We start from the raw sequence: 12,570 nt of genomic DNA, 5'->3' as shown, positions 1-12,570 counted from the left end.
TCACTTTGGCCTTTGGGAAGCTGCAATAGGTATTTTTCACAAATGTTTGATGTTTAATAAACCAAACAATTAATCAGTTAATTAAAAAAAAAGACAATTGTCATAGTTGCAGCCCTATTTTATAAGTAGTAACTATAGCTGTCAGACAAATTAAAGTACAATATTTTCCTATAATATTTTGTAGTGGAGTAGAAGTACAAAGTAGCACAAAATACATATTCTGTACACAAATGTCAATATGTCAACAGTACTTGAATACATGCACTTTCACCGCTTCATTCATTTATCATCATTATTGTCAAAGTTTTGAATTATCTTATTTTTATTTTACGTCTCTACTCCTCATACTTTGTGACTAATTGGTGTCTCCTGTTTCCAATTAGTGAGGGACGTGCAGCTGTGAGATCCACACATGTGCAAAGGGATCCAGCTAATTAAGCAGAGGGAGAAGTCACTCTCTGTGTGCTTCAGTGGTCATGCTTGAGGAAGCTGCATGTTTTTGCAACAATGGGGTCCAGGCAGTTTATAGTGTTTGGCTTTGTGCTTGCGTCTGTCAGGCTTAGTGACGCTCAATTCCTCAGTATGGGTGAGCCAACCTACTGGGAAGTCGAGGTCGAAGTCTCGCCAGCAGCAGAACCTGAAAGAGAGCGCTCCAGGAAGTCTATTCAACAAGCTCACAGCTTTCGTGCAAAGCAGATTCGGCCAGCACTCAAACCACACTCCTGGAAGTTTCCAGAAGATCCTGTGGATTTGGTGAGAAAGCCCCCTGTCAAGTTTGAACTGCAGCAGCTGGTGACAACCAACCGTGTTGCTGTGAGGTGTGGGGAAAGTAGGATCCAAGTTGAAGTGAGCCAGGACCTGCTGGGCCTCGGCAAGCTGATAAAGCCAGAGGAAATCACACTTGGTCATTGTTCAGCCACTGAAGTCGACGACTTGTCTCATGTGCTGGTCTTTGAAAGTGAGCTGCACACCTGTGGTAGCAGACTAGTGGTATGAGGTTTTTATTCATATAATGCATTGCTGCTGTTATATTATGTGTATACGTAACGTCAATCAGTTGTTCTCTTTTTCTTAGGTGAAAGAGAATGTCTTCATTTATGCTTTTACACTGGTTTACAACCCCAAAGTGTCTGGCAGAAGTCCCATCATAAGGAGTCACAGTGCTGTCATTGGAGTGGAGTGCCACTACCCGAACTAAATTATAAGATCGCTCAGCCTGCAAAGAACCACTTAAATTCACCGTGGGGAAAAAAAACCCAACTTTTTTTTGTGTATAATAAAGTAAAAAAATGTTTTCTCTTAACACGCTGGTCCTACCTTTTTTACCTGGGTCATAAAGAAATGCAAAACTGAACTTCCTCATTTGGTCATAGAATCTGAGGGATCACAGAAAATGGTTAAATATTTATATGCACTGTTATACATTATCAGGTCACATGGTTTACATTGTGGCGCATGAAGTGACTTTGTAAGATAGGTGCGTAGGCTTTGTTACTGTTGCTCCTTTAATGCACTAGTGTAGATTCAGTTTAACTTTATTTGAGGGTTTCTTTAGTCTGTTTAGGGTTAGCCCATTTAGACACCGGCACTTTCAAGAAGCATTTGCAACATGACATAAAATGATATGTTGAAGTCTAAGTGATTATTTTTTTGTTTTTCTTTTCACACACCTGAAAGCAGTTTGTCTTTGGTAATCAGCAAAAGTGAAACACGTGTGTGTGTGTATGAAATTTAGTTGATGGTCCAAGGTTGGACCTCTCAAAATGGTTGTTCGGCCCACATTTGAGAGAAGCTGGACAGCAGGTGAGACATTTATACCAAAATGTTCATGAGATTTTGGATATAAATGTCCCAACAAACTTAACACAATGATACCTACAAGTTATAAAGAGATCATTGTTCCGCTTTAATCTAATGTCACAACAATGTTAGCGACTGGGACCCATTTCAAGAAAAACCCTTCAGGGCTCTTGCATGTTCATTCTGTGGCGTTTTAAAGCCACTGATGTGGCAGCGATCCGGTCGTCAACTCTCACCAGACATTGTTCAAACACATTGCTATTTTTTTATTTAAAGGAAGAAGGATTTATTGGGACTTTAGCTTATTCACCGTAACCCCCAGAGTTCGATAAGTCCATACATACCCTTCTCATCTCCGTGCGTGTTGTGACTCGCCTAGCACGGATCCTGAACATAATCGGTTCCAACTAGTACTACTACTACTACTTCTGCTACTTGGGTGGAGTGATATGCTTTGCAGCACCTGAGAAGCCCCGAGCAGATTAGCAATGCTTCGCCTTTCTGAGAATATAGTTCCCAGTTTATATACGGTTAGAAGATGGCTGTGTCTCATGTTACGTTATTTGTACACACTGTGACTATACAAATCACAACATGTAAATAGGAACATGTTGGCGTTATGTTGTCACTTATTGAGAGCAGTAGGCTAGTTGGAACCGATTACCTTCAGGATCCGTGCTAGGCTAAGCTACCGGTGGAACCGTCAGACAGCGTTACAACACGCACGGAGATGAGAAGGGTATGTATGGACTTATCTAACTCTGGGGGTTACGGTGAATAAGCTAAAGTCCCAATAAGTCGGCGTGTTCCTTTAAGTGAACATCCCAAACTTCCCCAAGATGCTAAACATGTCAGAAATAATTTGGATTGTTTGAAATGAATGACACAGGAAGTCAGCTGGCTGGACCAGCAGAAGTATCAGGCATGTATGCTCTCCTCTTGCTCGGCTGGAGAGGGATGTTAGTGTGCATGCTCTATGGACACCTACTAGTGGATTTTAAACAATTGAAAACCCTTTTTATACAAACACTGCTTTCAAAATCACTTCGCAAATGACATTATCACATAAATTACTTCTGAAGATTTAAATTATTTGAAGACTGAGGTGCGTGCCATAGTAAGCCAGTATGCTGAGTTTAAACAAAGACCTCTTTTCTGTTTCTCATCTGTTACACTGATGCTTGTCCAGACATGATGACTATCAGCTGTATGTGTGGACAATCCCACAGTAAGTCCTGGCTTCAGACCTGAGTGGAAATCCATTTCCCTCCTGAGGACAGTAAATGCTAAGATCCAGCAGGAATGAATGATAACAATAGTGCTTTTTGTTCGAAGTGGGCCAAGCTGTGATTGTAATTTATCCTTTATTTATCCTCCTCAATTCTTCCTGGAACTTCCACTGCGCTCTGCATGCTGAAGATTTATCGTTGTAGGAGTTCAGACCTTATCAAACCATTTCATGATTTCTGGAAAATCTCATTCCTGCTGTGAAGCCCATGTTGACAAAATGTGTCACGACAAACAGTTTTACTCTGTGCTGCATGTGAGTTTTTCTTGGAAACCCTATACTGTGAATCATCAAGCAGCTGTTTTGTTTCATGCTAGCACTGCTCAGAATATCACTTTGCCTCAATCATAATATTGGAAAGCTTTGCTGTCATCTGACTCTGTTTTTGTAGCTGCAACTTCTTCCAGTGACCTCACAATTACATCGCTCATCAGCATTGTGGTTCACTGTGTGCTTTAGCTTTCCATATTCCATATTGATTTTAAACATGAACAACAGGTCAGATTTTGACTTTATGATCATATCAACATGTATTTCAGCGTGTTAAGCAACGTGTATAGCAACAGCTGTTGAGTGTGTATGTGTGCTGCCTCTATCATCTCACCCATGGGTCTTCATCCCCCCTCCTCATCACTGCTGGAGAGGCTTGTTCACAGCAGCACATGTGGCTCTGGACCCGCCCGTTTTTTCTGGTGTCTCGGCTCTTTTCAGATTCCACAAAAAAGCCTGCCAGACATACAGTACACTATGTATGTGGCTATTTTTGTATCATGTCACCACAGAAGCACATACACACAAAAAAATACTAGGGGTGTGAGGAAAAATCGATACAATTGAGTATCGCGATATGTTATTTTGCAGTACTGTATTGATTTTCAAAAACACAATATCGATTACGTGCAAAAATATTCATGTAAGACAGTGGTTCATGTTTATGTTGTGTTTAAACCCCCTACCGCTAGATGGCTATGCTGAGACGCACCACTAGTGTCCTTGTCTAACAGTGCCTAACAGTGCTTGACTTTTTGCTAGAAGCTAACAATGTAGCTATGGCTGAACTTTGGCCTACTTTAGCATATAAACATTAGCTCACTAAGAACCTGTGAACCAACTGAGAGCCTGAAACTGGCAGTTTGATTTTCTGTGTACTGAATTGTTTACCTAAAGTAAACTTCTTTGACTTTTATGCACATCATGTCTTTTTTTAAATATTAGTTTTTCTAAAATTATACTTAAAAAAATCCCAATATATCGCCTTACGCACAGTATCAAAATATATTGCAATATATTGAATCGTGACCCATGTATCGTGATACATATCGTATCGCCAGATTTTTGCCAATACACGGCCCTAAAAAATACTGGGTCAATTTTAACCCAAATTGGGTCGATCTAGCACCGACCCAGTACACATGAGCATAAAAACCACTGGGTCACCAATCACATAGAAAAATGGTTATTTTGACCCAGTATTTGTTATTTAAATTATTTCCATTGGGTTATTCAGCCACACCAATATGTTGTCAATATGTCATATTAACATTTCTGTTGGGTCATCAATTATACCAAAACCTGTAAGTGTTTTAGACACACACAAAAAAAGCTTTTTACACAATTTACACATTCACCCCACAATGTGGGAAATGCAGTTTTGTTTGTGGTGCTCAAAGCATCAAAAAGTGACGCTTGAAAAACTCAACAGTAATAACTGGGACATCGCTTCTGAAAAGAAACAGTATTGTGTTTTTTAAAACGTCTTTTTTTTATGCTTTGAGCATCACAAACAATATGTCATTCACCGCCTTTGTATTGCTGTGGCTTTAATCTCAGCAGCAGGTGCATTCAAATCTAGGCAAATAAAACCCAAACTGTATGCGTGGCTAGATACGATTAGAGGTAAGTTAGAAAATGTTTCTTTAATAGAACACTACACTTAATTGTCATGCCCTGAAACTGGTGATAAACTGCAAGGTTGATTGTTTACACAATATTATCTGTCAATATATCAATGTGGCCAGAACTGTGACGTTGTGACTTGATCCATTTACCAATCTACCAATGATTGCTAACACTATCCACGTGTGTGTGCGTTTGCACATGTATTTACATGTATTGTAGGATTAGACATATTCTAATGTGCCATCTGTGTATTGGACATGCATTTCAGCCTGGAATATTGATTGGTTTGGAAGTTTACCATCATTTTGCATCTGTCAAGGCTGTAAATCATTACAAGCTATGTAGATAGACAGTGCCTTTATTAGTCATCTGTACTCATTAGTGCATTGATCTGCTGAGATTAAGGTGGTTGGGCAAACATCGTAACATCCATGATTTCCTGGGGCAGGATTTTTCCATTTGTCCATTAGCTGCATTGATGTCAGACAGTATCGTGTAGCCCTGGCTAAATTTCATTTAGACATTGAGAGGTAAATAGTTAAAACCACCAACTGGATAAAGCGTTTAAAATGTAAGAGTTATAATATTTACAGTTTAAAAGGTCAAAGTTTGAAGTTCATGCAATTGATTGTAGTTTGAGTAAAGGCGAAACAAGATACAATGTAATAGAGCAATTGTCCACTGACAGGCTCAGATTAATATTCTAAGTGTCTGACAACATTATGGAAAGGATTTCTAAGGAGGTTGACCTTTCTGTTAAAGACTAAGATCCTTTTTTTAAACATAAAAACATCCGAAAAGTTAGGTTCGTTAAACCCACCAGACTGTAAACAGTAATTTTAGCATCATAAAATACACTTTATTCAAAGTCGACAGTAACAAAATAAAACTATGAAAAGCCATTTTGGGTCGTCTTTCTTCCAACCATCACAACTCTAGTTTTGGTTGAAATAAACACATAGATTTACATGTGAGAATACGTTGGCTCTATACACCCGAAAAGTCTTGCTTTTTTAAATGGAGTCTGGTGGGTTTAGTGCCAGTAGAGCTGTTTCTGGTTAAACAGAAAGGTCTCAAAGAGGATTTAAAGGTCTATCTCTGAAAGGATCCTTTCCATAATGTTGTCAGACACTTAGAATATTAATATATAAATTATATAATAATGATAAATAATAATATAATAATAATAAATATAAGCTGGACAATTGCCCTATTAACTTACATTGTAGCTTATTTCACCGCTGCCGACTGCAGCGATCTTGCTTAATACTGAACCAATGTCAAAGATTGTTGTTATCATCAGTCACTTAGACACAAAAACATAGAAAAATAGGTTGAAAAAAACGGTAGTTACCCTTTAAGTATACTTCCGAATTCCAATGTTCCTGATCCAATTTTCCTAGTACAGTAACCAAGAAATCCAATCTTTTGTAATCTAGTAACTAAATCACAGTTCCTTTTATGTTAAAGCATGTAAACATTTAAGAAGAGTGTATGCATTTGTGGCTAGTTACTGTGGAGAAACAGGTACATTTGATGGAGTTCTTCATTAAAACAACAATCTTTAACTGATGTTAAAGATTGTTGACTGGTGTTACACCAGTTGATAACTGACAGGAACAACTGCTGTAGGTGATGATGATGGATGTGATGAATGAGGCAACACTTACAGCTGCCTCGTTGTCATGGCAACCCACACAACAAGGTAAGAAGTGACAGATTTACAAGCTCATAATTCTGTTATGATTTCTATGCAGGAGAGTCAGTGGTTGTTCCATATGTGGGTGGGGCTGTGTGGGATACATTTAAAAATAGTGCTCTTAACACTGCTCTTGTATTTTTGGAGGATTGGCAGCTGAAATCAGGACATATGCAGAATATCTCAGATATGAATCAGGACACTGTGTTCTGGTGAAAAATGGGATGTCTGGTCACCCTGTAATATATTCCACACACATTCAGGTGCAAGCCATATGTACTGTCCTCGAGTTGAGAACATAATCACCATGCTGGCGTTCATTCATGTGCCATTCATAGATAATAAAACAACCAGAGAGGTGATGTATAGTACTATTTATATGTCTATATAATTCTATGTCTACAGCTAGACACAAAATATCAACATATCTTCTGTTAAGGCCCTGACACACCAACCCGATGGCTGTCGGACTGATCAGTCGGCTCCCTGAAGTCCAAAAAGTGCATTGGAACACACTGAAGCGACGCTGACTTGAGCGTACGTTCTGCGCATGCGCAAGACGTAATACAAAAAATGAAAACTGGAACGCGTCACATGGGTCTGGCGTCTCCAGCTGACCGATAATGGCAGCTTGTTCGAAATATGATCTCGTATTTTACGAAAATAGTTCACTGAAACATGTTTCTGAAAACATTTTAAGCGAGAAATAGGCCATACAGTTGCTGAATCCGTCTTCATTTCAGATCGACAAAGGTCAGTTTAAAAGATTTTCGTCAGATTTTGATGGGCGTTCGTCTCTCATCCCGCTCGCCATTTCCAGGTTAGCACTCCACCAATCAGATTGGTCATTGAGTCCGACTGCCCGCTCTCCAACCCAGCAAGTCAGGTCGGCCAAAATGAAGGCCGACGGCCCCTCCGACTGATGGCGGCACGGAACACACCAAACAGACTCGAGTCACCGACCTCGCCAGACTGTCCAACGGCCGATTATCGAGTTGGTGTGTCAGGGCCTTTAGCCTACCTGCATATCAAGCAACATGAAAGAAATTGAATATTGATTTATCTTTACAAATGTGCTTTTTTGAAAATCAGGAAATCATTAACTCAGGTAGATGGCAGGCAAAGTGATTTGCAGCACTTTAACACAAAATAATGAACACGTTAAACCTCAGATGGACGAGATCTGAGAGTTGGAGAGGGGGTTCAAGGTGCATTCCTCTTTTAAATCTAAAGATCTAGAATCAAAGTGAAAAAACTCCCACACACTGTCTAGCTTACTACTGTAATACACTTGTATTCATGACATTTAGGATGACAACACTTTCATCAGGTATATGGACAACTGCTCCTTATAGATGCTGGGTAAATGATCAAATAGGAAGACAACATCGTTCCACATAGCAACTCCAGACCGTCCAAAAGTCAAAGAATTACAAACTTAAGTTCAATGAACACAAAGGACCACTATTCATTTCATTCAATTGAATGAGTTCACATCTTCTTTTCAACCCTATCACCAAACAATCTCAATCCACTTCCTTGGGATACTAGGCTATTTCCTCAATGATCTAAATCTTAAAGCTTTAGTGCGTAACTTTTTTATGGCTATGTTAAGAAAATAGTGTCCTCATGCGACTTTCTCATGCAGAAGCTCGAGTGAAGATAACTACTGCTTCTGAATAGTCCATCATGTTTTTTTTAATCCTCCGTGTCCTCCTTGGCTACAAGTAACTGCATGGAGGAGGGGTGGGGGTGGTGCGCGATCACGGAAGGCTTGCGTCGTGTGGATGCACCGACAGTTTTGTTGTCATTACTTAGAATTCCTCATGGGGGAGACAGAAACTACGCACTGTAGCTTTAACATCTAACAAGTTGTTATATTCTGGACTGTACGCTACTAGTAATGCCAACCAAGAAGTACAATTCACCCCATAGGTTGTTTCTACATGCAGCTTATTACAACCCATATATACGTTTATTGTGGCCACGACCTCTAGTAACAGTAGTAATTATGACAGGAGCAAAGAAGAAAGTTAAGTGATGTAGTATAAAGAGCGAGAAAATCTGTGGTGGGAGGAGGCCGGGTAGATGGATGGGTCAAACAAACACAGGACTTTCACCCAGGAGAGCCCTGTGTGCCCGAGTGAAACCAAAAGTCAATGTTGACTTATTTTTGTAAGTTTACGTATGCAACTACGTTACATATGTTCTATGTCACTGTTGGTTGTATTGGAGGGTAGGAAGGAAGGAGGTTGGGAGGTTGTAGGACTTGTGAGCGGGGGTTATTTTTGTACCTCAAGCTGTTTGTGAGCTGCTGTCACTGCACACCCACAGGCAGTGACTCACAGAGCAACATTACACACTTTATGAATTTCTTTGTTAACCGTACTCTAGACATTTGTGAGACTGCAGAGAGTTGATTTCCGAATCGACTGGCCTGGTTGCACCCTCACTGCTCTGAATCATGCTGTTGTCATATTTCACCAACTCTCTGTCTGTTTTTTCGCCTCAATTGTTTCCTGTTGGAGAACAGTTATGACAGTTAATAAAGCCTCTGCACTATTTGTAATCCCTCGCTCTTTCTCTTTCCCAATAGGAGTTCAGTCAAAGTTCAGATGAGTGGCAAGCTAAATGTCTCCTCGACATCCTCATCACATTATTCCATTCCTATCTCCTGACACTCTTAACAGTTTCTCTGGTTAAATACAGATATCTTAGCGACTGACTTATGGATTCAGATGGGTTTTCTAAAGACATCTGCATTGGTATAGAAACTCCAGTGTGTCATTGCAGAAGCTATGTTGCCAGCTTTCTTAGTCAAGCAGAGGTTCAGTATTTTCTCACCACCAAAGCACACCAATGAAGTAATAAAAGGGAACATGTTTTATACCGTTGCAGTCTGAATGGTGTAACATTTGCAATACTTTGCACATCAGTGTTGAGTAATATTTCAACATGCTACCTCTTGTGCACCAGCCTTGTATGCGTTGCTGCAGGGCAATGGAAATATTTACATTTTGGCAGGGACTGAGCCCTCACCAGCAAATATCTGACTCATTCTTCACCAGCTACGTGTAGTATTTGGGTTTTTCAGCTTCCCCCAAAGTTACTTTTAAAGTATGTTTTGCAACTTAAGGGGAAGTAGAAAGCTAGACAAGTCAGTACGCTCGATTGAGTCCTGTATGGGGTTTGTCATAGTTGATTGGGCAAATAATTGAGCTGTGTCGGTGCACATCCTGCTGGATTGATTTCCCTGATCTAAATATGTGCATTTTAAGATGTTTATGCTATTTCTCTCAGCCTCCCTTTCTGTGTCTCTCCGCTTTCCATAACCTGCTCCCTCTCTCTCCTATCCTCTCTCTGCCTTCAACATTACATTATTTCTGTTGATTTCTCTTGACTCTTTGTTCTCTCTCACCCCTTGTATTCACTACTCACGTGTCTCTCCTGCCAGTGTATTCAACCTGTCCACTGTTGACATAATCAAAGAACCACTGTGTTGAGTAAAGTATTTGTAGTAACAAATGGCAAGATCATCCACTTCACCACCCACCCACCCACAAACAATTACTGCTATCAGATGAGCAAGTCTGCAATCTTGTACAATAGCTTAACCGCACCAAGGTAAAGTTATTTTTGGCAATTATTTCACAACTTGTATTATACACACCTTGGAACAAATGCAGAGGTCTGGACCTTGGTGACCCAAATGGTGGGTACAGCCATGATTGTGGGGGATTGGAGCTCTGGGGGCCGTGATGGAGATTTAGGGGAAGGTTCATTGAGGATGACAAGGTGACAACATTTGGCAGCATATTATTAATAGTCACATTCCAAAGATTCTCAGTAGTGGCCTTTATTAACCTCAGTGGCAGATAGAACAGTCAGAAAGTCACTTTAATTATGAGTGTAAGGTCAGTACATGCCTCTGTAGAATATTAATATCTACACTAAATATATCCAGTTGGTTGTCTGCAGGCATGCATACACAGAACATTGATTAAGTCTAGACATACAACAGTGAAAGACTACTGAAGAAAATGTCCTAGCAGCGGTAAAATCAGCTCTAACTTCCATTGGCCTGGCTATCAGTTACTGCAACATCACCCCACGCCATGATTAGTGGTGGCCCTGTCAAACGTAATAAACATTTCTGGAGGACATATTCTTTCTAAAGCTATCTCCCCCACTCAGAAAGTCGACTTAGAGGCAGAATCTCTGACATGGCACAATCAGGAGGTCCTTATTGTAGGAGTCTATCGTCTTGATTGAGCTCAAGTTTCGCCAATGAGGCACCAGCCAGGGCCAGAGCTCCCTGGGGAATTAGCAAAGTGGGAAGGAAATACAATAAAATGTCAGGGCCAATTAAACTATAAATGCATTAGGTCCAGCTCACCCGTGTCTAGCTTATTTGCAGCAAAAGGTTTCTAGGAAATTTGCTGCCACCCATTTTGCATAATGTGAAAATGCAGTAAGTGTTTGCTGCCTGGGTCAACATGCTAGACATAAATTCTGGTGCAGCAGACTCCACCCTGGCCATTATAGCCATTAATTCCCTCTATCTGTGGAAGGCCCAAGACATGGAAAAGATGAGCGATGTTTTAATGGAGTGCAGAATTGGCTCGATTCACCAACGTACTTAATCACTCCCATCAGCCATTAGCCATTACTGTAACATGTTTAAATTTTAACACATTACAAATCATACAGGCACGTCATAAATGACAGGCAAGAGAAGTAAACATAAATATGACTTGCTGACTTCAATGACAGCGGATCAATGTGTGGCCTGTGTGTCTGCTGGCTCAGAGAGAAGCAATGTTTGATTGCTGATTGATGACTTTGTTGGTGGTCTGCTATAGTCCCAGTTTAAGGATATGGGAGCAAACTTCCTGATATTGTATACGGTTCCATTACACCAATGCTTTCTATACAAAACCGAGCTGATCACTGAGCAGGGTAACTGGACATCTGTATCCACATACTCAAACGTACTATCTGACAATCACTGCCACCTTCATGGAGCCAATGATTCATAATCCATCCACCAACCCCTTTGTTGTCTTTAAGGACAGACTTTTCATTCTGCCTTCACATGTGAGCATTCAGAACAGCTCTAATCACTTTTGCCTTTAGACGTCTGACCGTCAGCACAAGCTGCTCTCGCAGTGTTAACAAAAGTGAAAAATAATTTGTGTATTGTGTATGTGATGGTCCTTTCTTTGAATATGAACATGTTCATCATTATGATATAATTTGCTGGCACTGGCTGGCCAGTTCAGTTTTACTCAGAGAATAAATGAAACATCTCCATCAATCACATTCATTTCCTGCTTCCTGGAGACTTTAGGTCAAACCATTTCTTCCACGACAGTAGCAGAGCAGTACTATGATTACATACCAATGTACTTCCATAGAAACAGACATTTTCCCAAAGCTCATCCGTCCAAATACTTTCCCTTACCAGCAGACTACTACTCAAACTAAATGCCAAACATTTCTCAATACCTTTGAAAAAAAACAACAGGATATTACAAAATTGAATAGTGTCTTTATCTACCAAAAAAACATCATTTTGGAAGAGAACCTATTACTCTCAGAAGTTAAGTCATAAATTTAGCAAGTTCCAAATTTAATATGCAGCTCCACACATTTATTTTGGATGTCACACATCTACAGTTGTTACCTTCCAAATCTATAATAATAATAATAATAATAATAATAATAATAATAATAATAATAATAATAATAATAATAATAATAATAAGTTAATTTATTATAGCACCTTTCACAAAAGTGCTTCACAAGAGTAGAATTGTTAAAATAAGACCCAAAAACAGTAAAAAGAACAAGCAATACAAATAAAATAAAAATAAATACAAAT

The 12,570-nt window shown here is 39.7% G+C and overlaps 1 protein-coding gene across 1 annotated transcript; it reads left to right on the top strand.

Moving 5' to 3' along the window:
• The first annotated feature begins 501 nt into the window (after positions 1-501).
• On the top strand, positions 502-1,251 carry LOC144513446 (zona pellucida sperm-binding protein 3-like). The gene is made up of 2 exons (XM_078244528.1): positions 502-990; positions 1,076-1,251. The coding sequence occupies exons 1-2, from the start codon at positions 508-510 to the stop codon at positions 1,196-1,198; spliced, it is 606 nt and encodes a 201-aa protein (XP_078100654.1). The 5' UTR covers positions 502-507; the 3' UTR covers positions 1,199-1,251.
• The last annotated feature ends 11,319 nt before the right edge of the window (positions 1,252-12,570 follow it).

Source organism: Sander vitreus, chromosome 3, assembly GCF_031162955.1.
Source record: "Sander vitreus isolate 19-12246 chromosome 3, sanVit1, whole genome shotgun sequence".
Classification (NCBI taxonomy): Eukaryota; Metazoa; Chordata; class Actinopteri; order Perciformes; family Percidae; genus Sander; species Sander vitreus.
Note: the sequence above shows the minus strand (reverse complement) of the source record. Positions and strands in the feature narration are given on the sequence as shown.

Excerpts from the sequence above, each read along its gene's own strand:
- LOC144513446 (XM_078244528.1), top strand. The coding sequence starts at position 508 with ATGGGGTCCAGGCAGTTTATAGTGTTTGGCTTTGTGCTTGCGTCTGTC. Across the intron at positions 991-1,075 it reads CCTGTGGTAGCAGACTAGTG|GTGAAAGAGAATGTCTTCAT; the intron begins GTATGAGGTTTT and ends TCTTTTTCTTAG.